Source organism: Neophocaena asiaeorientalis, unplaced genomic scaffold (assembly GCF_003031525.2).
Source record: "Neophocaena asiaeorientalis asiaeorientalis breed wild unplaced genomic scaffold, Neophocaena_asiaeorientalis_V1.1 scaffold116, whole genome shotgun sequence".
Taxonomy (NCBI): domain Eukaryota; kingdom Metazoa; phylum Chordata; class Mammalia; order Artiodactyla; family Phocoenidae; genus Neophocaena; species Neophocaena asiaeorientalis.
The window spans coordinates 3,960,350-3,985,565 of NW_020174561.1; the positions used below are offsets into that span (position 1 = coordinate 3,960,350).

General features: G+C 37.7%; 1 protein-coding gene across 9 annotated transcripts in view; it reads left to right on the top strand.

Annotated features, from left to right (window-relative positions):
• The window catches only part of CADPS2 (calcium dependent secretion activator 2), a 490,835-nt gene that overhangs the window by 462,505 nt on the left and 3,114 nt on the right, over nucleotides 1-25,216 (top strand). For all 9 annotated transcript variants that reach the window (XM_024757764.1, XM_024757759.1, XM_024757761.1 and 6 more), the window contains 2 exons: nucleotides 2,381-2,488; nucleotides 21,705-21,809. In XM_024757764.1, the coding sequence (XP_024613532.1) occupies nucleotides 2,381-2,488; nucleotides 21,705-21,809 (213 nt within the window). The remainder of the gene's footprint in view (nucleotides 1-2,380; nucleotides 2,489-21,704; nucleotides 21,810-25,216) is intronic.

The following is a 25,216-nucleotide window of genomic DNA, read 5'->3' on the forward strand; positions in this document are numbered from 1 at the left end:
GGTAGCGGTGGGGAAAAATGGTGGAGGAGGCACGCCTCTCATGTGTTGATTCTTAACTCTCAGTTCCTCTGGGCTGTGCCCAGCTGCCTTGGTATTATGTATATATCACAGTATTTTGTTTCTAGGCACCTGACTGAAACTCAGATGTAGAGCTGACTTGTTATCATGTATAGAAAGTCGTTCTCCTGTCATTTTCATTCTGCGGCAGTATCCTTTCTGAATGTTCACACTTTCAGTGTCTTGACAAATTTGAGAGGCACGGAGAGAAATCCTTATCTTATGGGCTAGCTGTCTTCAACCGTTAATAGTAGTTACTTGTACAAATTACCCTGCCTTTTTACTGGAAAAACTTACGTATAACACCCCTTGCCCCCAAAGAAGAAAATAACCTAGGCTTCTCTTGAGTAGCCTTGTAATTATTTAAACTTTCAGACATTGCTTATGAGAATTATGTAGAAAAATAGTGAAGGCATGAATTTGGTAAGTTGTCTCCATTAAGTTTGGAATATATTTCCTACATTGCGTATGGATGCTCTGGAAGGAAAGATCAGTGAAGACATTTATATAAATAGTTGTTTCAGATTATAGCTAGTCACGAATTTTGTTATAACAAGGTTATGGTTTTTGTTTTATGAATTTATTTATTTTTTTTTTTGGCTGTGTTGGGTCTTCATTGCTGTGCGAGGGCTTTCTCTAGTGACGGCAAACGGGGGCTACTCTTCATCGCGGTGCGCGGGCCTCTCACTGTCGTGGCCTCTCTTGTTGTGGAGCACAGGCTCCAGACGCACAGGCTCAGTAGCTGTGGCTCACGGGCGCAGTTGCTCCACGGCATGTGGGATCTTCCCAGATCAGGGCTCGAACCGGTGTCCCCTGCATTGGCAGGCAGATTCTCAACCACCGCGCCACCAGGGAAGCCTCCTCAAGGTTATGTTTGAAAGGATCCTTCCGTCCATGTGGTATAAATTTCCCTTTAGGCTAAATATAAGAGGTAAATATATAAGAACTTTCTGTGATTTTCATTGCCCAGAAATAACTTTGTTACCAAAAAATCAAATTAATTTGTATTAATGAGATATGCCCCATGTCTATACTGTGCACTGGTTAAGAGATGGGCAGTTTTATCATTGTATCAATACATAAAATACAATCCCCTCCCGGAAAAAGAAGTGATAAGAACTTTGTCCTTCATTTAAGGAAAAGGCATTACTACTGTCCTAGCATCACTCAGATGTATATCTTGTCTTTCCTGCAGTAGTAATAGTTAAATGATTCATATCCTCTTTCACCTAGTTCCCTTATATTATTTACTTTTACAAAGAGTCCATTGATGGAGTTTGTAGGTGCATCCTGTAGGTACGAAATTATGCACGACTGACATTGACTTATTCGGGCATCAGTTCTACCATTTCATCATTATTATTGTCCTATTCTAGTTAAATGAATTACTCAGTATAGACTATGAACCAACCCCAGGTATAGAGTATACAGATCATCTAGTCCAGCTATGTGAAACTAAAAGAAGAACTAGAGATAAATTTAGAAGGAAAACTCTTTGGGAGCCATTCAGGTTTCTGTCCCTCCCTGGTGCTGATTCTGTAGACTCTGTAGGAAGGAGGAATTCTATTAACTGCCTTATCTTGTCTAATATTAGAAGACACCAAACGTTGAGTAACTTTGGAAACTTATCTAATCCACACCTTTGGCTCTTCATGGGAGACTAGTTCATCAATATTCTTATTGCATTTCTAAAATAATATAAATCCTTGAGGTAGTATTGATAAATATGGATGAGTAGAAGCAATGGATAACCCACAAAATTTTGATTTGCATTTCACTTTGTAATGCATTAAATATTTTTTGTTCAATATCTTCCTAATAAGAAAATTTATTTTGTATCCCTTGAACACCCATAGTAGTTGAGGAAGGCAAACCAAGGAAAGCTAACATTTTAAAAAACATATATGGATAAACCAGCCAGAAATGATGAAAAGGAAATTGAACTTACAATTAGGAAATGATTATTGCATGTGGGAATTTTTTTGAAAAATGTATTCATTTATACTGCTTGGCATATTGACCTAGCAAGTTAGCCATTAAAAAAAAAAAAAAAGAGTATCTACTAGCTTACAACCACATATTCCTAATCATCTTAATAATGATAAGTAACTATGACCTCAAGTTATAGACCTCAATAATAAACTTTCATTTACTTGAATTATGGAATTTGAAGGTGTCCATTGTTGATTTGATCTTAAGCATATTTTTCTACTGTAACTTTTGAAAGGATATAAGGAATGATTTTCTAGGGTGGTGATTAAATAACATTTTCACAATCAAGACGTGATATTGTTTTATTCCCTGTGCTTTTCCCTCACAACAGAAACCAGGAATGGATCTGGCAGACACCTATATTATGTTTGTTCGGCAAAACCAGGATATTCTTCGAGAAAAGGTCAATGAGGAAATGTATATAGAAAAGTTGTTTGATGTAAGTACCCTTGCAAATCATGCTGGCTTTGCAGATGTGCTGTGAAGGAAACAGTTACACTTTGATGGTATGTCTGCAAAGCAGACTCTCTTTTTTTATTTCTTTTTCTTCTACGCAGCTAATATAGTTGACCATTTTATTTCTTTGACTGCTGACAGAAGCCTTAACTGGCTTTTTTCTATGCTTGGAAACTGTCACTATTAGAGTGAGAGTCTCAAAATCCTTCTAAGGTTAATTTTAGCAAGCAAGGTGATATCCAGTTTACCGTTGTGTATAGTTTACATCACTTGCCTTTGCAGCAGTCCATAAACAGAATCAGACTGTAATGGATTTGGCCCCTACTATAAAAGTTTTTCTTAAGTCAGTATGACAGTCTTCATTTAAACAAAGAAATAAGCTGCAATAAAGGCAGATATCTGCCACTGTACTGTTAGTGTACATTTTCATCTTGCTTTCCAGTACTGACGTTTGCTAACAGAATACTGCTGTAGTCTCGTGAAGGTCTTCACTGAGGCATGGCAGCTCCTAGAATGGGGAGGTTGTGGTTTTAGATGGCCTGATCAGCAAGTTTCATTCACCGAGTACCGGTAAAAGAGACTAAGAGAGCAGTCCATTTCAACAACAATGTTGTCACTCATTTGTGATTATTCAGCAGTCAGTTCAAAGGAAATGGTACTTTGCTTATGACATAACTTGGCATAATTCACTACAGTGCTGATCCTGAAATGTAGTATTTGCTTTGAACTGTATTTATTTATGTACATCTTCTCTGCATTTTAGAAATGCTTTTCTGGCAGTTTCATTTAATTATGCAAGTTTCTGCAAATGTTTTCATAACAGCAGTTCATGGGCTTCATGGTGACACTTCAGCTGTGGCAGTTACAGAAGGTCCTGCTACGTCATCATCTCCACCATGGTCTGTCATGTCAGTGTTTGCTGTTTGTCAGATTGGGTGGTCAAAATGAGCCTTATCTTTCATATTTTATGTTTCTAGCCTCTACCCAGGCTGTTTTACAATAAAAGTATCATCTGTTTTAATAAGCTAAGTGTTAATATGTGTGAAAAGAATGATTTCCTAAAAGCTTTGATGCCCTGCAGGGGTAGAAAAATTATCATCCATCCAGCTGGCTCCTTTACAAAATACTGAAACCATATTAGCAACTTCTGCTTCTACTTGGTATTGCTCTGAATTTACAAGCATATGTTTCACTTCCAAGTTCTCTTTTACTTTTTTTGCATATGTGGTAATTTTCAAAAATGTTGAACAGAAAAGAAAAGTTGAGTTGATGTTATTCCCATTATGTTTCTTCTTGGTATAGCTAAAGCACATCTTCTATGGTGAAAAAATGGTAGAGTCATTCTGGAAACAGGCCACTGTGTATGTGTGTGTGTGTGTGTGTGTGTTTCTTAACATCTTCAATTTTTTGTCTTGGCGACCTATTTACTACAAAGCTTGCCATCAGATTGTAACAGAGGTAGAATTTCTTTTCTTTTTTTATAAATTTATTTATTTATTTATTTTTGTCTGTGTTGGGTCTTCGTTGCTGTGCCTGGGCTTTCTCTAGTTGCGGTGAGCGGGGGCTACTCTTCATTGCGGTGCGCGGGCTTCTCATTGTGGTGGCTTCTCTTGTTGTGGAGCACGGGCTCTAGGCGCGCAGGCTTCAGTAGTTGTTGCCCGCGAGCTCAGTAGTTGTGGCTCGCGAGCTCTAGAGCACAGGCTCAGTAGTTGTGGCGCACTGGCTTAGTTGCTCCGTGGCATGTGGTATCTTCCTGGACCAGGGCTCGAACCCGATGTTCCTTGCATTGGCAGGCGGATTCTTAACCACTGAACCACCAGGGAAGTCCCAGAATTTCTTTCTTCATAAAGTTATTTCCTACTTAAACTCCCCTTCATTCACCAAACTTCTTTTGAAGACCTTTTGTGTGGCAGCAATAACAAACAGAGCTAACTAAAGTGGATGCCAGGAGGCCAACATTAAAATGATGTGCTGGTTTGATTGTCCTGGTGATAGGTATATACTTTCCTTTCAACGCCTAAGCATCAGACATGGCTGTGAGTTTGCTTCTAAGGGGAACCCTTGACAAGCAACCATTCTGTTTTGGTTGTGAAGGTTTTGTCGTTCTGTGTATCCCCAGTAGAACATTGGACTTGTTATTTGTAAAATAGTTATAATGTCCTTAAACATTCTAATATTTTTAAGTTGCACATTTTTATTACTGTAATTAAAAGTAAACTGTAATTCTATTGATATGTCACCAAGAATAACATATGAAGGGGTACCGAGAGCCCCTAATTAGCCAAGACTGAATTTGCCTCAATTACAGTTAGTAAATGAGAGGTTATCAAGTATGTGTTGAAAGGTAAAGTAGAAAGTGTATCTTAAGCAACAGATCATTACTGAGAGACGTTATATAATTACTCGGCTGGAGCTTAAAATAATATTGTTAGGTGTCAAGAAACAGTTGAAAGTAATGACCCTATAAATCCTGTTAGCAACCTTAGCCTATTACAGATAAAAGACTGAACAGTTTTATTCAAGCATCATGACAAACTTTTGCTATTCCAGTTCGCTTCCTGAGTAAGGAAATGGAGCCTCCCACCTTCAGAGGCAGAAGAAAATGTGTACGCACACACTCACTGCAGTGAGTCAATACTTAGTGGTTTTAACCCACCCAGATGAGAGTACAGGGCCTGCAGTTTCTGGTCATGAAATATGACAGCTTAACTTCTTACAAAAGATGTGCTTTTTATCCAGATGAAGTTCGCTTCGTTCTAGAACACATAGCAGTATTTCCATATAAAACAATTATTCTACAAAGCACCCATCCTGCCACCAACACCAACACTTTAAAAAAGAACGCGTGTGTTTTACTAAAGAATTTTTTTCCGCATGATGCCTCACGCGTGAAAAAGACTGCTGAAAATTCTGTGAAACTGGCCCTGAGAGTAGTAATTAATTACTTGTGGTGTTCCTGGCCTCAGAAACTTTTTGATCAATTAAGCATCTTACTAGTTCCTGATACTTGTGGCTAAATACCTTAGGGTTCTGATTAAATAACTGTACCAGGGACTAAGGTAAAAAAAATGACCATTGCCCTGGATTTGCATCCATTGTTTTGGGGATGCACCTACAAAGGAGAATGGTACCTTCTACTGTTGTCCATGTGCAGCACCCCACCCAGCCATACACCATGACTCTGCTTCCTAAGCATCCTGCACTAATATTATTATTGTTCTAGCCCCTGATGGAAGTTTTCTTATTTCTTCAGTGTGTTAAAGAGGGGGATGACTAAAATCTGTATTATCTGAAAGACCATAGATAGGATAATCTTAGACGTTTACATCAAATCTTGAAATATCAAAACTAAAAGTATCATTTGAAGATCAAAACAGTTAATATTAGGATAAATATCAAGACATTCTGCTTTACTCCATAAGTGGTTAAACTTATAAAACACTTTCTGCTTAAAGCAGAAATAATTTCAAAAAAGTGTAAGTAAATGATGGCAGATCCCCTGTTTAATGGAAGGTACTAAGTTCGATTAAGGTACATCCCTAATCTTTTCAAAGTGTCAAAATAATTATAATAGCCTTCCCTGTCACCACTACTATTCGCAGGGCACCTCCATGTACCAGGAAATGTGCTAGATACTTGACCTATATCATTTCTAACCTTCTGGGTAGATGCCATCACCCCCATTTTAGCCTTATTTTCAGGTTAAAGAATCTCCCACCCAGAGGCAATAAAGGACTTGTTAAGTGCTAAATCGGACTTTGAAATTGTGTCTCTCTAGTTTCAAAGTCCATGTTATGTCTACCATACTTCAGCCTTACAAAATTTGAAGTGGTAAAACAGTGTTTGTAGGAAGAGGGCTAGACCAGGAATCCAGAAACCTCAGTTCCAGCCACAGTTCTGCCGTTAATTGGTTGAGTGAGCTTCAAGAAGTTATGTCACCTGTTTGAGACTCAGTATAGGTAGTACATATAAACTGAAGAAGCTAGTCTAGAACTCCAGATGGTTTCTGAAATCCCTTCCAGATTTTAAACCAAACAATTAAATTAGTTTTAATTTTAGCAGTGACGCCAAAAGTTACTGGGTTGGTTGCATGCTGAGTCTTGCACCCCGGAGTAGCAATCAATTCTTAAGTTTTTTTGTGATGGCCAGGTGAAAGCAATAAGCAGTAGCAATTACAGTAGATAAGTAGAAAATAGATTCTATATAAAGACTGTCATTTGACATTCTGTACAGCTACCACCATGGTTCTGAACCCTACATTTAGAAAAATGGTTGGAACTCATATATTCTGTATTCATGTTAAGTCTTTCTGAGTGACCAGAATATCTTAAACAGAGGCTGTCTTTGCCTGTCAGGTGGTCATTGGTGGTACACAAGCTGTGTTTAAAATCTGTATGTTAATATAATGGTCCCTGCGTCGCACAGTATATTCTTGTAGCTTATATTGTACAACATGGGGAATATAGCCAATATTTTATAACTATAAATGGAGTACAACCTTTAAATATTGTGAATCACTATATTGTATATCTGTAACATATAATACTGTATAGCAACTATACTTAAATTTTTAAAAAGAAAAAATTATACTCACTTATTATGTTTTGAATTTCACCAAAGGAAAAAAATATACATGTTAAGTCTACTTTTTCAATTAAAAAAAAATGTGTCTTATCTGGGTAAGAGAAATCTAAAGGAAGTTCTGTAGCAGAAGAGAATATGGATTCACCAAAAGAAGGTGTTCTGCTTTGCAGGCAATCTCCCTTACCCCAGTGCATAAAACATCATTGTCAGTAGCCGTTTAAAAAATTGTATCAAATCAGAACCATCTACAACTTGTCTGATCCCAATATAAAGGCACGGCAATGATTTTCTAATTCTTAAGTTCCATTTTTTAATGCCTACTATGATGTTTCTTCCCACGCTCTCAAATTTCAGCAAACACAGTGAGAGCCCCAAGTGCCCATGGGTCAGGAGAGAGGCTGGGCAACTTCCCTGAGAGCTCTGGATCTCTGGGTCAGAAAGTGGTGATGTTTCAGAAATCAAAACTGACACCACGGTAATCGCCACGAGAGCATCCTCTGTGGTCACTTTCTGATGTCCAAGAATATTACAATGCTGAGGCCCGTAGGAGTCGACTGAAGTGCCTCCTGCTGTCCAGGAGAGACACTCAACCTTCCTACCTCTCTAAACCTTTGTGCATTTATAGGGCATTTCCCGTCTTGTGTCCCTTTGAAACAATTTCGATTTAGCTCTAGTGTTGCTGAAGACACATCAGGGTGCAGTATTTAATTGGTAAATCATGCAGATTAAACATTCTCTTGTGTTATAAACTGATTAAATATCTAATTGTTGAGGAGTTTCATCTCAATGAGATTTTTTTTAAATCGTGTTGTGATGTCTTCTAAAATTAAAAGTAATTCTTTAAATGATAATTAATCAGTGATATTCATCCGAATAGTGTTTTATGAAGGATTAATTTCTTAGGACTTTCCTTGAAAAGAATTCTTTTCAGTAAAGAAACTCTAAATTAAACATTTTAAGTAAAATCGACCTAAACTATGTCAGTGAGTTCAGTAGCCATTTTAAGATACGGTAAGAAAAAAAAATGAAACTATTGCAAGTGAATATGCTTTTCAAAATAAAACTAATTTTGCACTTCTATGCTCTTGTTTGTCTCTGGACTCCCAAATAAGAAAAAGGGGGGAAATGCTCAGAATTTTGGAGTTAACTGTTTCACACCAATGCCCAAATTTTTGATTTGAGAATTTATTCTTCCTCAGTAAGACTGACACTACTATTCTTAACTTATTTAAAAATTAAATTTATCATGTTGGTTTCCCAAGAATACATGAAATCAACAGGACATGGGTAAGAATGGCTGTTAGATAGTAGGATATATTTAGAACTGACCATCTACTTTTTCAGTCATATTCCTTGGATGAATTTCTTTGTGTATGTAATCAACCTCATTATTAGAAATGCAGGCTGGAACCCGTTAAGACCCGTTAAGAAGACTTCTTTGCCTTCCTGTATTTCTTATCATTCCATGATATTATAGATATATTCTCTTATATGTGAATGTCGATTTAAAAATAGCGCTTTTCCTCTTTTCAATGATCTTTCACTTCCAAATGACGAGCAAGTGCTTATATACCTGCCTAAATCAGTATAGCTTCCCGTTACAGCGTATTTTCTTTTTGGTTTTGTCCCTATGTAAAAAGAAGTCAAATATAAAGCATTAACTTTGGAACCTTATGCCCAATCATGATTTCCCTATCAACACTCAAATGTTACCATCACTCTCATGTCATTCCATTCTTTTCCTTTTCCATCACTAGAAAAGATGGATGATAGAAGCTCAGGGATGTCCTTGAGACTCTTCGAGATCATTTATTTCTACCCACTGTTAGGTCGTGTACCCTGGGCCACACTGTGCACTAAAGGTAGATAAGAAGTTTAACCGTTTGTTTCTTACTTGCGTTATAGGACCGGCATCTCACATCTCCTACATTTGAACAATGTCTTATTTAGCTACTTTAACACATTGTTTTCCAGGTGGTGGTTTTTATTTCCATTATATATATTCCTGCTTTGTTTTACCCACAGTATTCAGACTCCCACTGAAGTTGTTTGACGTCTTTTAAGACAGTTGCAGTCAGACTTCTTCTGTATATGGTCATGTCTGCCTCAGTAAATGCCATACAGAGCTTGCCCCTTAGCTGTTTTCTTTTTTCCCCTCAAAGTTTGTTTCTCTTCAAAACCTCTGCTCTCAAATTACAGCCGTCTCGTCCATTTTAGTTAATAATCCTTATTTTCATGTTATCATTTGTAAGTGTAAGGATTTGTGAAAGGATCTACTTTTGATGTACAGTGTGTGCCAGAATAGCTTTGGCAAGTCCAGACACGGCTCTGCGGCCAAAGGCCCTCATTTGAACCTAAGCTGTTGGTGAATTAAGACCTGAGAAACTTGAGATAAGCGTGCCTAATCGCCTAAAAGAAACTCAACGAGAAAATGTATTGTAGCTTGTTGATCTTATTTCTTTAATAATTCAAAAGAATCTTCCAGAAATATGTGGACTTCTTCCTTAGATTCTTGAAATGTGATCACGGGACACAGTTGTCATTTGGCGCTTGCCCAGAAATACACATCTTTGCATGAGGCACCTGGACATATGTGGCAGGTCTGGTAGAATCAGCTAATTAACAACACAGGCTTAAACAGGCACCTCATCTGGCAGTGCAGTTAGTTGCCTGATGGTGCTCAGCGGGACCGGGTAGTGCTTTTTATTTTTCTACCCTAATGGTCTGCTGCCCACCTAATTTTGCCTTATTGTCAGTCACTACTTACCGCAGCTTGGGGCCCTCCCAGGAGGCTAAATTATTATCAAAGGATTAGGGAGATGTAGCCTTGCAGCTCTGACATTTCTGATTACTTGTCTATGCCCGAACACTAATTAGCTGTGACTAATTAAGAAAAATGTTCCTGCCATAGAAAACCATTTAAAAGAACTGAGAAGTAGAAAAGCAATTCAAAAGCTGAGCAGTGCTCAGATTTGCTGATGCTCTTTAGATTTCCACCAGAGCCTTAACTCACCTTTAATTGTGCTCAGAATTTTAAAAAAACAAAAAACAAAAAAAAAAACTCACATGTGAACTGATCTGAGGTTTTTGTTTGAATAGGAAAAAAAAAAATTGTGGTTGATCACCTAAAATCCCTTAGCAATGGTAAAACTCTCTCTGATGAATGGAAAATGGCAAAACTTGCATTTCGATCGAGAAATTTTTCTTCACACCGAACGCATAAGTATGCGTTTGCTTTCATTCACCCAAGCCGGTAACAGTGACTTAATAGTCATGGAAGAAATTAGAATATTCTCCCTCCTGATTTTATCAAAGATAGTTGAAATAATTACAGGCAACATGTTGAGCATTTCAGAAGTTATTTAGTATTGATTTCATGCTGCCTTCACATGTAATATGGTCTGAAAACTCCGACTTCTCCACACAGAGCCTGGCTTTTCCTCAGTGGTTTGCATGCTTGCACTGCATCTGGCAACCAGTGACTTATTAATGAAAATACCCAGAGCTTCCCTGGTGGCGCAGTGGTTGAGAGTCCCCCTGCCGATGCAGGGGACACGGGTTCGTGCCCCAGTCCGGGAAGATCCCACATGCCGCGGAGCGGCTGGGCCCGTGAGCCATGGCCGCTGAGCCTGCGCATCCGGAGCCTGTGCTCCGCAACGGGAGAGGCCACAACAGTGAGAGGCCCACGTACCGCAGAAAAAACAAAAAAAGAAAATACCCAGGACCCCCCTGAGACCAGCATCTCTTTCAGTTGACCAGTGATGTTTTCATAGAAATGATAGCTACCGTTCTTCTCTTCAAACCTAACTCCATAAGCAAATGACACATGGCTTTAAAGCCGTTTTCTGTGGTAGCCTTTTGAACTCCTCCTCCGTCAGACACTCCCTCTGCAAGCTTTCCATGCAGCCCCATCTACATGGTCAGTGCCATTCACAAGTGGGCACAGCAGTGGCAGCCAGATTGCCACTATTGACTAGGTCCAACTACAAAAAAAAAAAAAAAAAAATCCGTGTAAGGAAACGGCTATTGTAGTAAATCAGCATCATTGTGGCAAAACCATGTGTTTATTGAATGCATTGAAAGGAAACTCTATAAAAGGACAATTGTCACAGGTACTTATAAATACCTAAACTCCAGAGAGCCCTCAATTTCTTGATCTCAGCCCAGCCCTAATTAAGAGACCATCTAAATTTTGCTCTCTTAATATGGGCAAAATGTTTTGTTTGAAATAAAGCAAGTTCTAACCCCTACGTCACCAAAATTCTTCATGCTGTTTTTTAAACCCATTTCCCTTTTTCCTCTCAGTGGAGAACAAAAAGCAGGTAGCCAGCATCTCTAGGGAATAATCCTTCCTATGTATAAAGACTGTTATTAAGGCACCTGTCATACTTGTCTACTCCAGGATAAATAATCCCTATTTGCTAAACTTCTCTTCATAGGCCCCTTTTCTAGCCCTTTAATCATCTTTGTGGCTGTCCTTTGAAACTTCTCAAAATGTTCTTGGTCATGCTTAGGGTTTAGAGTCAGGAATAGGATGCAGTATTTGAATGTGGCTGAACAGTATTTTTTTCAAGGCATATTCCTAGTTATGCATTCTCATGGATAACTTTCCCATACTTTTGCTCTACTGATCCTTATAAATTTGGTCCCATATACTCCCCATATTTCTTGTTGACTTTCCTCTTACTGCCTATGTTACACAGTTAAAAATGTATATGTTTATAGATGTAGGATGGTCATTCACGTGACGTTTTGGATGCATAAGATCTAGAAAACAAATCCAATTCATCCTTCAAATAGGAAGTGCAAAGGATGGTGGTGAATGTTGGGATTAGAAGGTTAGGCATTGGGACTTCCCTGATGGTCCAGTGGTTAAGACTCTGCACTTCCACTGCAGGGGGCACTGGTTCAATCCCTGGTTGGGAAACTAAGATCCCACATGCTGTGTGGCCAAAAAAAAGAAAAAAAAAAAAACGTTAGGCATTTGTTTCCTCCCACATAGTTGGGTATCTCTGTCACAGTGACTCGGTAGCATTCTAATTAAAATAGGAAATCAAAACCCCTCTTATTATTTATTCATGCAACCAGTATTTATTTTCTAGAGGCCACACACTGCTAGAGTCTGAGAATGCAATGTTAGATAAGATACACCAAGTTCCTGCCCTAAGGGAGCTTACATTCTTACGGCCAAGTGGGTCTTCTGAAAAAGTTTTTAATTTCTACATTAAAATGTTTCATATTTTCATCTACTGAATAGACATTAATAGATTTTTTCCAAATGGATGTACTATGGAGAATTAAAATTTAGTACCCTTTCAAAATAGATGATAGTGATTATCTAAATCTGACATTTATTTCTCTCTGTTGCAAGTGGATGGTTGGAAACTTGCCAGAATTTAGGGCCAATGCAAGAGTTGTACCTAACTGTAGTGCCTGCAATATCAAATGCCGTGACAGGACAACAAGGGCACGCTCTCCCTCTCTACCCTTCATGGGTTCTTTGCTCAAAAGCCAGGCTTATACCAGCTCCCAGGAGAGCTCTCATGTCCCCTCAGACTCAAGTCAATAGTGCCACACCAATGATGTTTCTCACTTTTTTTTTTTTTAACACCTCTCACAAAACCAACAAGCATTGAAAGCACCCAGGACATGTCACTTCTTGGTGTAAATGCACAGGCAGTGCTGCCGGCCATACACCAGATATGCCCCCACAGCCTCAGATACCCCCCAGGAATAGCTACCAATACCCCTGAGCATATGCTGGAGGGGCAGCTGACTGCATGAGTGACAGACTCTTGAGGGCCAATCCAGGAGCTGAGCACATCAACCTCTGAGCACATAATGTTATCATATCTTTGTGTATAAGAGTATATATGTGGACACTCATATATGTACATAGACAGTGGGGGGTTGTTAGTTTACAGTACTTTCTCCTTTACTTAATTCATCACTTAAAATGAAATTAGACTGTCACATTTTTAGTTCTATGTTAAATTTCTTTAGCCAGATGCAGTTGTTTACTTTTTGATGATGTCTACAACTTTAGCATGCATTAAATTATTTTGCTATTAATGAAACATGTAATTCAAGTCAGCAGTTCCTCTGGCTCTGATATTCTTTTATCTTTTTTCTGTTGAAAAGCTGCCCTGCCACTATTATATACGTAACAGTTTATGTTTCCAAATATTTAAAAGCATTCAGTCCTTCAACAATTATGTAATGCATGTCATGTGCCAGACATTCTGCTAAGGGCTCAAGATATCAGTAAAAAGACTTGGTTTCTGCCTTATGGATACTCACAGCCTGGTGAGGCAGCCATAGGGCACATTGTGCAGTATTTTTATAGACACCTGTACAGGGTTCTAGGAGCAGGAAATACAGGAGCAGCTAAGTCTACCTGGTAAGAGATAGTGTTGGCTTCGTAGCAGAAATGATAGTTGAACTGAGTCTTAAAGGTCAACGTGAATCTGGCCAATGAAACGTACATGGGAATAAAAGTCCAGACAGAGGGATTGGCATGCCCCAAAACCGTAGATATAGAGAAACCCAACATCTAGCAGATCAGCAGGTCATTCAGGTCCTGTGGGGGTGCGCCATGAGTCGGAGACAGGAAGGCAGCTGTTTATCCCAGTCCCTACAATTGGAATAATAATGATACAACTTGGAATAATTGTTCCCTATTTTCCATAAGGAAACTGAAGCAGAAGGACTTGCTAACCATTAATTCTCAGACCTAGGTTTTATCTCAAACGTGTGCCATTTAATAGTCTAATTTATTTTTATCCGGATCCTACATTATTGATTTAAATGCAATATCGACCAAACTTTTATATATAGTACTTAAGATGAGTCATTCAACCAGATGAACAGGTCATATGCCCAAATAAATCATTCATAGTCTATGTCTGCACCCCAAACTGGTGCACACACCATTATAACTGGGTTGACCACTGAGTTCAACCAAACCACTCATTAGTCAAAAGATTAGCCAAACCAGTATGCGTTCCATCATTTGTCAATAAGTAGGCGAGAGGGGGAACAACTGATGATCTGAAATTTTCACTTTGTAATCACTAATCTTTTTAGCACCAGGGAAAGAACCACAGAATAAATTTACAAAGGCACTTGCCTACTTGATGATAATGAAGGTGAAGAATAGTATTGATTTTAATGCTCTTTGTCTAGTGTGAGAATAGGTAGGCTAGTTTAATAATATTACTTTCAGGATATTTTGGAAGAAAGGAAATTTGGGGTTAATGAAATAGTAGTGAGTGGAAAAGAGCTTTTGCAACCCCCAATTTGTGGAACTTACCCTGTTATGTAACTTATCCTATTTTATAAGTGAAGAGGATTGAATGCATCTTGGAAGTGTCTTGGTTATTATATTCATGCATTTTTCTTTAAAAAAAAGGAATGGGAAAAAAAAGTACTGAACTTCAAGAGCAGGAAAGATTTTTCAGCATTCAACAAGCATTTATTAGGTACCTACTATATGCCAACCCTCCCATATTAGTACTTGTTACATTTTCCCTTTCTTAGCAGACATCATAGTGCTCATGAACTCTCCTTTGCAGACTTCCTCATAGAGATAAGAAATGAAAATCGCCCTGGATGTGAGTTTATTGAATATGGAAGGAAAAAGGCATGAATCAAGTTCTTCTCTGTTGTGTATTTTAAAAAAAGATGAAGAAAACTGCACATATAGATCGAGTCCCCTCATGAATGTACTAAGGATCTTCTTTCCGCATTGCTTTGTTTTGTTGCAGTGAAAAAAACAAATTCTTCCCAGTATTCCTAAGCATTAGGGTATATGGCACTTTAAAACAACTTAAGAAGGAAACACGTGGGAAATGCATAGCACAAGGACCATTTGGTTGGTTACCCTAACAGAGTGTGGCGCTTCCAAAAATGTATTACATTATGTAATTACATTATTAAGTGTACAAATATCTTTGGAAATGCAGATTACAGTAACTTGCAAGAAAATGTGATGGACTTCTTTGAAACAACAAGCATCCCCTGTATTACTTCACAATCCTGTGTTATGATAACTATCAGGGACCCCCAGGAATGGTAGAGTTGTTTTCTTAGTTGTTTGCTACAAGCATCAAACTACTCTTAAAATATCAGAGACTTGGGCTTCCCTGGTGGCGCCGTGGTTGAGAGTCCGCCTGCCGATGCAGGGGACAAGGGTTCATGCCCCGGTCCTGGAAGATCCCACATGCCGCGGAGCGGCTGGGCCCTTGAGCCATGGCCGCTGAGGCTGCGCGTCCGGAGCCTGTGCTCCGCAACGGGAGAGGCCACAACAGTGAGAGGACCGCGTACCGCAAAGAAAAAAAATCAGAGACTTCACTGATGGAACAGACTGTTTCATAGAAGGAAATGGAATAACCTAGTAGTCGTGAGCACGGACTCTGGAGCATAGATATAAGATGAATCTTAACCTTGCCACTTACATAAACTTAAATAAGTAAATTGCTTAATCTAAACTCAGTTTTCTACCTACGTGAGCTCAGTTTCCATGCAAACTAGGAATAATAACCACTTCATCAAGGTTGTTTTAAGAATCAAATGAAAATTTAACTGATGCACTTGAACTTCCCATGGAGAATTTTTTAAAAACATCAGATGCCTTTATAATCAGAGTATTAGTATTATATAATATATAATATAATATATTGTATATATATTTGTTATTATAAAATCATAAGAATACTTCACAGTTCTTAATAAATTTCATTTATTCCTCATTATACTTTATTGTTTCATTTTTATAATATATCTGTACTTCATTAAAAGGCCAAATGAAACTTCTGGAATCCTAGACTTGCATATTTGGATGAACAAAGCTATATTTAAGAAGCATTAAAAAAAAAACAATTTGGCTTTTCCCTTCTTTGAGGAGAATCACAAGCTATATTGCTTCTAATCATGCCCCTTCCTTTGACAGTCAAATCTGATCTCATAGTATTTCTGGAGAGCATAAAAATCTTATTTTAAAGCTAGTTCATATAATCTGTCCGTCATATCACAGATGAGAAAACTGAGGCATAGAGAAAGCAAGCGACAGGCTCAGTCAAGCAAATAGTCGCATCCCAGGGGCCGGCACTGCGGCTCCTCCAGCTTCTGTGTTGATGTTCTTCTCTGGTGCGATCACGGCCAGCCCTCAGCCTCCATGTCCAGATGCGAGTCTCTGTTTCCCTCCTCCTGCGCGCCTCCGGGGCTAGCTGGTTGATAGATGTAGGTTGGGTTGAACACTTCCCGTATTCTTAACCTAATAGACTGGTTTCAGTTTTCCTTAAATATAGCCTTTAATCCTATTCCAAGCCAACACAAAATTCACACTTAAAACTTTCAAAATGCTTGTGGTCTTTTTTGTGGGGTTTTTTTTTTTTTTTTTTTTTTTTTTGCGGTACGCGGGCCTCTCACCGTTGCGGCCTCTCCCGTTGCGGAGCACAGGCTCCGGACGCGCAGGCTCAGCGGCCATGGCTCACGGGCCCAGCCGCTCCACAACGTGTGGGATCTTCCCGGACCGGGACACAAACCCGTGTCCCCTGCATCGGCAGGCGGACTCTCAACCACGGCGCCACCAGGGAAGCCCTAAATGCTTGTGTTTTGAGGGTCTGTTTTGTGGAACCAAATATAATCATTTTAAGTGGGTTAGCTTGAAAAGAGGGTGGAAATGTTGGTATTATTATATCAAATGTACCGTTAATATAGATCTGCATTTTAGTGCCTAGAAATGGGAAGTGACCACGAATTTAGTTATATTAAACAGATGTACTATTGACAAAAGGAACACTCCATGTATAAAGAAACATTTCTATTTACTTTTTAATGTACTGGTGAAACTGTAGGGCATTAACATTTCTAAATAATTTGTTGCCCTCTAAAGCCACGAAGTGATCCTAAAGGATGCTTTATATTTATCAAGCTTTTCAAAACCATTATTCTTTTATCCAATTAAACTTAACATTTAAAAGGCACATATTTCCTAAGATGAGATTTTCTAGATGGTATGTCATTTCAACACGGTGACCTGACTCTGGTAAAACTATCAGCTTCTCTTGAAATAAATGAAGAAATGCACGCATACTGTGGAAATGTAGCCATTTCATATCTGGGGGCACTAAAAAGTGTTGGGTTGGGTTTGTTGTTGTCGTCGTCGCCGTTCACCTATTGAGACGAGCCTAGCTGGAGAAGAATGAAAATATATCAGCTAGTTGTACCAAGTTCATAATCAATAAAAAGCTAAACACTTAAGCGGAAAATATATCACAGATTTGTTCCCCAGCAAAGCAACTATTTTTACCCTGCCATCATCATCAGAAGCCACATTCTGACAGAAATCATTTGCTTGAAGCAGCCGCAATATAGGAACCCTATGTGGTCCTGTGACTCAGATTTAGGAATATTAGCCCCAGAAGGTCTGAAGACATTGTGCATTAGTATGTATTGAGACCTCATTCCAGGTGGCAAGCAGCTGGACTTTTTAAAAAATAAAACTTCCAAAATAAAGGCGAAGCGCCTGTTTCCAGGCAGTAAGTGTTATATTTAATTGAATCCTCCTCAAAATGTTATAAATTAGGCAGCAAAGGGAGCCGTGCATATTTAATATATTTGTTTTGTATTTCCACTAGTCGACAGAATAGTGAAATTCCTTAACTACTTCTCTTTAACTTGCATGAAGAAAGCACGGTATGTTGCTAAATCTCTTTTCACCAGCACTGCCGAGAAACAACTTTAATCCTTGTTAGAAAATTGCCGAGTCTGGGACTGACAAAGAGCTCATGCTTGTTCCATTGTTAGTGTTCCCCGGCCCCAAGAGCAGAGCCCTTTACAGCTGCGTGGATCCCGCCCGGCTCAGCTGCACTATTTAGGAGAGGAGGTTTGTCAATTTCTATTGACAATGGAGAGAGTTTTTCAGGGCCTGTAGCAGTGCTGACACAGTTGGGGATCAATGCCAGCCATTCAGAATGCACCCTCTTTCATTGCTTTCGTTTGTTAATTCAAGACTAAAGGTCCACTGAGGGGGTTCAGGGTGTTTAAGAAAGCTGATGAACTGTTTAAAAAAGCTGATGAACTGCAAGCGTTTATAGCCCTGGTGTGGCAATTTCCATAGTCAGTGGCAACTCCTGGCACTGAGGGAGCTGTGTCCTTGTTGACCCTCTTGTTATTAAAAATGCACAAGTGCTGCGCTTCTCAATATTTCAACACTCTTTCATTGTCAATACCACCTTCTGAGCCCTTCAGCTTGTTGCTTGCTCTAAAGATCTTCTTAGATTGGGTTTGAAAACTTCACCTTAAACACTAGATTAGACTGATGTTCTGTTTTCCGTGCTCCTGTTGATTTGTTGAACCTTCCCAGGGCTGGAAAGCAAGTAGCAGCTTGATGGGGAGACGGGCTGCTAATATGATTTACCAGTCTACAGTCATGCACAATAAGTGTGAATAAATACAGGGGTCTCACAGAGTCAACCCTAGCCTTTCCTTTTCTTTTCTTTTTGCTTTAAAAGAGATATCTCAAGAAAATGAAGTGAGTAAGGCATGCCCTTACAGGAGTTGAATGAACCACAAAAAAGAAAAAAAAAAAAACACATATATTTTGTTAAAGTGGTAGGCTGCTGGCATGGATTGATGGAGAAAAAAAGTGTAGAATATACACTAACTGCTTTATTCTTAAGTAGACCAAGCAGGGAATAAAGCAGTAATGCCATACCCACGACTTGAGTGCAAGCTCCAGTGCCCCTTCGTTGTCATTCCCTGAAAGGAAAAGTGAATAGTCAAACAAGTTGCTTTATAAAATTAACTTTTCCAAAATGAAAGCACATTTTCTAACAGTCACACTTCAGTGCACATTCACCCCTTTCAAATTTTTTTTTCTTTGCTTTGGAGGGTGGTTTGGTTTGGTTTGGTGGGGTGGGGGGAATGACGCTAACTTACCTTTGACATTTTTCTCAAGATGAAAAAAATGGAATCTATGGTCCTCCACCCAGAAGAAGAACATAACCATTCCAACACCAGAAATAGGAAAATGCTAGTGATTTCTGTTTGGTGGTTTTGTCTGTTTGGTGTGTATGTGTGTGTGTGTGTTTCACCATATATAAGAAAGAAGCAGTCCTAGTAAGGTTTTTTGTTTGTTTGTTAGCTTATTCTTCATAGCAACGTAAACTCTAAGCTAAGCTATTGATTTCTCTTCATCATTTGCTTGATTTAGCTGAAATTCTTCAAAATGCTTTGACTTTGGAACCAGGAAATATGCATGATTAGCAGATGCAATAATTTTTCTTATAGAATGTTCCTTGTAGAATAATTTGTTTGCCTTTAAAGTTTGATGATGAAGTAGCTTAAGCACTTTATTAACATTAGTTCTTTTCCTCTGTTTTTATAGTTAACTTTAGATCATTTTATTCCCAAAGTATTCTTCTTTAAAATTATGATTTTGGCATTGTGTTAAAGAAGTTATATTAATAATAAATTTCTGTGTTATGTTAGATGTCCTTTCAGTTATCACTTAATCGTAAGTACCACTCATATGTAATGGAAAAATGAAGTTACATTAATTTTAAATTACCTAAGGATTTTTTAAGAACATAAGATGCATATGGAGTAATTTTAAGAAAGCATTTTCATTTACTTCAGATTCATGCAACTTACTATATATATAGTAACTTTACAGTCTAACAGCCCAATTAACTTGTATGTTATAAACTTTGTACAATATATCGTATTTTGTCCCCCCAACTAAAAAAAAAATTATTCCTTGAAGAAGCACTATAGTTTTAAGAGTCATAACCATTATGACTACATTTTAGTTTTCAAGTTACTTGGAGGGTGGGCTGGGGGCGAGGGTTTTAATTCAGTATACTCATATTCAATATCACCAATACCTATGAGTGTTTACCTGCATTAAAATAGAACTCAAGCAGTTGAGGCTATAACTTGAAATAAGGAAGTATAGAATTTAAATACCAGATACTAATCTATTAAGATTTAATATGTCAGCTGAAGTACTGAATTTTTTAGCAGTTTATTTTTTAAGAATTTAGGAGTATCTCATTTTATAAAACTTATTTCTGATACTCTTACATGTCCTGAAAATTAGGAAAGTAATCATTAGGAAAAAGCAAAACTGGGTACATGAGTAATATTTTTTTTAAACAACCATAGCCCATCTCACATTTTAAAAACGTGAATGTTCATTCATCCATTTAATATCACAGTATTCAGTAAATCAGTCACTCATTTTCATTAGCTTATCTCATTTTATGCATGTGTGTCCAGTATGCCAACAAACTAATAGAAATAAGTCTGATGAAATGTTAAACTAATTCATTTTTATATTATGCTTAAACTACCATTCCTTATACTAAATTTTATTAGAACAATGTTAGTAAATACAAGTCCAGGTGAATTTCAGACTTACTTGTATCACTTGAGATTTCTTTTAGAAATTTGTATTTACTGCTTTATTATGGAAGAAAAATATCTTTGAAGATTTTTTTCTGTGTTTGAATACCTAAGAACATATGCACGTACATATGTGATCTGTAGTGTCACTGTGTGTACACAAGCAAGGCACAAAATACCTTCTCTTTCAAAAACTCTTTTGTCATTTCCTAAATGCTGCGTGGACATTGATATTTCTCACAGTTATCTGAATGAATAGCATTATTTTCTTACAGTATTACCTAAACCTGGCTCTGGCGTGTAAGTACTGAATCCCTTAAAATGCCATCACTAATGGCAGATTGCCCTTTTTTGAAAATAGGAACAGAATTTCTTCTTTTACTATACTCACAGGCATTATATAGGAGCAGGAAAGTATATTAGAGAAGAATTTCCATTCTCCCACCAAGAGAGTTATAATAAACAGAGAGAAAATATGAAGCCTCCAGAAACACTTGCAAAATGAAACAGATTGTTTTCTTTTATAATTTGGTCAACTGACATCTGTTTTTGTGATTCTTATAAGACACAAGAATTCCATCCTGATAATGTTCCTTCCTAAGATCTGAAATCTTTATTTTAGGTGGTTTTAGACCATCTTGGCAAATACTTAACAACCGATAGTAGATAAAGGTGTGATTGGGGATTAGAGGTTAGTAAGCTGTTGATGTTTTTTGCCATCCCTCCTTTAAAATGCTATTTCTAGGTATTGCCTACATGCATGATGGTATCTACTCTGATTTTTACATAACATGCAGGCTAATGGGAAATTTCCCTTTGAAAAGAATTTACCTGTTTTTTTCCTGCTGCCTGGCAGTCCATTCAGTCCCATAACATGTATTTAGTACCCATTGTTACCTACAAATTACAAAGCAGGCCGCTAGGCTGCAAGTGCAAAAACACTGTTTCCCATGAATATGTTACAGCTAAAAGACTGTAATGTTAATTCATGTAAAGAACAGCCTAGGTCAACTTAGCAGATTTTCTAGCAAAACATACAATTCTGTTAACAGGAAATTATAGCATTATTGACTTCAAGTGCTGATCTATGGTCATTTCAGAGTGTTTCATTACCCCCTCATTACCGAATCTGTTAAATGAATACTGCAGAGGTTGTTTTCTTTTCTGTTTTCTTCCCCCCCCCCCGCCCCCATCCTTCTTTCCAGCAATGGTACAGCAGTTCCATGAAAGTCATTTGTGTGTGGTTGGCTGATAGATTAGACCTGCAGCTTCATATTTACCAACTGAAGACACTAATCAAGATTGTGAAGGTAAACAAAATGTGTTTAGATGTGAATTGCCCAGCAAGCTATAAAGAATAATGGCAAGATATTGACATATAAGAAAATCGTATTTAATATACCTGAGTGGATGTAAGTACTTTAAAAACATCACTTTCAGCAATGACGTGCTGCTGTTTATTCCATTTTCAGTTAGATTACTAAATAAACATAAATTTATTGTTTTCGTATTAATAAATTAAAAGTATTTTGTTATCAAGTAATCATATTTGAAGATAATATATACATAAAGCCCCTAGCACATTTACCTGAATCTAGTAGGTCCACAATAATTTTGTATTAATTGTCTTAGGTATAGAAATGTTTTCTCCTAATACATTTCCTTCATATTTATTAATATATTATTAGGAGGGCTTTTGAATTATATTTGCCCCTAGGATAAGGAGAGTCTCCTTTATTTTGTTATATCCTGATATGAAAGTAAAACATTGTCACTGCCTGAATTCTTTTGGAAGCATGCCCCTTCTTGTATGTAAGAGATGATCAGTATGAGTGTCGGGGACCATCCATAACCACTAACAGATGTTATATCAGTTCAATGAGGCCATTTTGACTTCCGCTTTTCAAGAGGAAATGTAATCACATGCATGTTATATTGAGTGAGTAGGGGCTTTAAAGTAATATATTATTCAGCATGATTTTTCACACCTTATAAATTCCAGTGGAAATACAAAATTTACCACAGGTATAACTTTTTCTTAAAATTGAGACAAATTCTACATTATGGCAAAAAACATAACTCTAAGCTCTTGTGAATCAGCTGTTCCTTTAAATAAGTGACTTTTACTTCCATTCTAGTACCATTTATCAAATGGTATAATATGCCATTGATGTATTTATATATATGTATGTGTGCCTATCTATGTGTATATCTATATTTGCACGTACATATATATGTATATGTGTATATTTGTGTGTATGTGTGTATATGTACACACACACACACACACACACACACACACACACACACACACACAGTGGTTCTCACAGTGTCATTCCTGATATAACATTATCAGCATCACCTGGGAACTTGTTAGACATGCAAATTCTTCGGCTCCACACCAGACTCACTAAGTCAGAGTGTCTGAGAGTGGGGCCTGGCCATCTGTACATGAACAAGCCCTCCAGAGGATTCTGATAGAGATAAAGTTTGAGAAGAACCACTGTGTCACATCATTAAAAGTTTTATCCACATTAAAATACTTTCCACCATTCTCCTGGTTCCTGCAGTCTCATTAGAATATGAATTCTTTTGTGCCACAGACACATAGGTTATAGAAAGATCCACCAAGAGGAAAGTTCTATTCTAAAGTCAGAAATCGGCAAATCTACTGGAACATAGAACCAGACCTATAATGTCACAGTAATAGCAATCATGATTAGCCATAAATAACAAGTAAAATTGGTCACCCACTAATTTTAATACACTAAAACATTACATTTCAATTGACAGACTACCTTTGATCTAGAACACTTTTTACCAGGTGTTATTTATTTTACAAAGAAACTAAAAACACATTATGATAACGTTCATGTTTGCTTTAGTTCCTCCATGGTTTCTTCCTTGTTTCTACAAATGTCACTTGGAGAGCTTTCAACTGAAGTTTGTTTTTCATAAAAGAGAATCAGAATAATCTGTGTTTACCTTCTAAATATGTGTACGTGTTAAGATTGCAGTCTATACTGTGACTAATATCGGGATTAGCTTGTTCCCCTTAGGATCAGCCATATTTTCAAGCTAATGTCTACTGTGTTCAGGATGTCAGAAATTACATACTCGGCTGAGTGGTATTAGTTGATAGATTGGTAAGCTCTTTCTTTGTTTTTATAATAAGAATCTCCATTTTTTATTAACCCATCATCTGTTTATTTCAAAGTTATTCCTCTTCTCATATTCACAGTCATAACAGTTCAAGCACCAGTGAATATTTTAACAGAAAAAATGATTAATAATTTTGTTAATTATAGGGTGACATTTCTATTGTATTCTAAGCCAGTCAGTTTATCTTATTTTAATGTAGTCTTCATTATGGCTACCAACAGTCAAGACTGATAAACATGAAATTAAATTTCATGTATACGTTTGACTTTCCATGTTTTGTTTTTCACAAGCAGGTCCCCAAACTCAGCCAATACTTTCTTGGGCTGATACATTTAATCAACTCATAGGGCTTTATTTAATAACTAAAAGTGACTATTCTCACAATGAAAATTAGGATGAATTAATTCAGTGTTCTAATTGGTTTTTTTTCTACTTTGAATATAAACAGACGTTAACCAATTTCATACATAGATCCATCACTCTTCAGAGCCTATATGGCTATGTTTATAACGTTCATTTTCCAGTGAATTTAAGCGGCTCTTCAACAGCACGTGTATAGAATTGTGCAGGCCCCGAGTAGGCTTTCCTTCCATCCACATCACTTAGACTGGACCTGCCTGTTACAGCGGGGTAGTGCGTTCTACTCAGGAGCCAGGCCGAGGGCTCCTGGGCTCTGGCAGCCTAGTCCTTAGAAGCATTGTCATTCTTCTGTGCCCACGGAGACCCAGATGCCATCAAGATGTATATGATCGCCAACTTTGCCCCACAAGGACACTTAGACGCCAATTGGTTCATTGACGTTGCTCACTAAGAAGAGACAAATTGCAGTAAGATATTCACAGAAGATTTAGGACTAAGAAATTAACAAAGTTTAAACATCAGAATGGTTTATTTGGGGAAGGGAAAAATAGAATCCTCAAATAATCAAAATGGCTGATGGATTTCTGTTCTCCCTAGAGGCCATTTGACGTTTGAAAGCGGTTAACATAAATGAGCTGCCTCTTTTACTAGGAGAAAAGACGACAAGTGAGCAGCGCCCTGCGGCAGGCACTTGTCTTAAGTAAGAGCCAAGCAGACCTTCTTGGCAGCCACAGAGGATCTCTAAGTGTCAATAACATGTTATGAATTCTAGAAAGAGAGAAAGAGAGAGATTGCAAGGGTACCTGCCCTGCAGTGCCCCTAACTGCTTATTGCTTACTAGTAAAGTAAGGAAGCAGAGTCTTAATTTTATACAAATTAGAAAGCCTTTAGGGCTGCAAATCCACAATACAACTCTGTCCTGGCCAACTTACTGATAATTAAGCTAAGTCTAAGGAAAGTCATTCCAATAAAATAAGAAAGTGGGACTCACAAACTTGGTATATAATTCTCAGTGGAACACTAATACTTTATTTCAGATGTATTATCTGTAGATGAATGTTTTTTGTGCTTGATATATTTTTAATCTAACTATCAGAGTGTTAGAGGCTTGAACAGAAATCTCTATGGTAGTAATACCATGCATACTAGTTACCAGATTTTTCCAGACAAAATTTACCTTACAGAGTTACTTCAT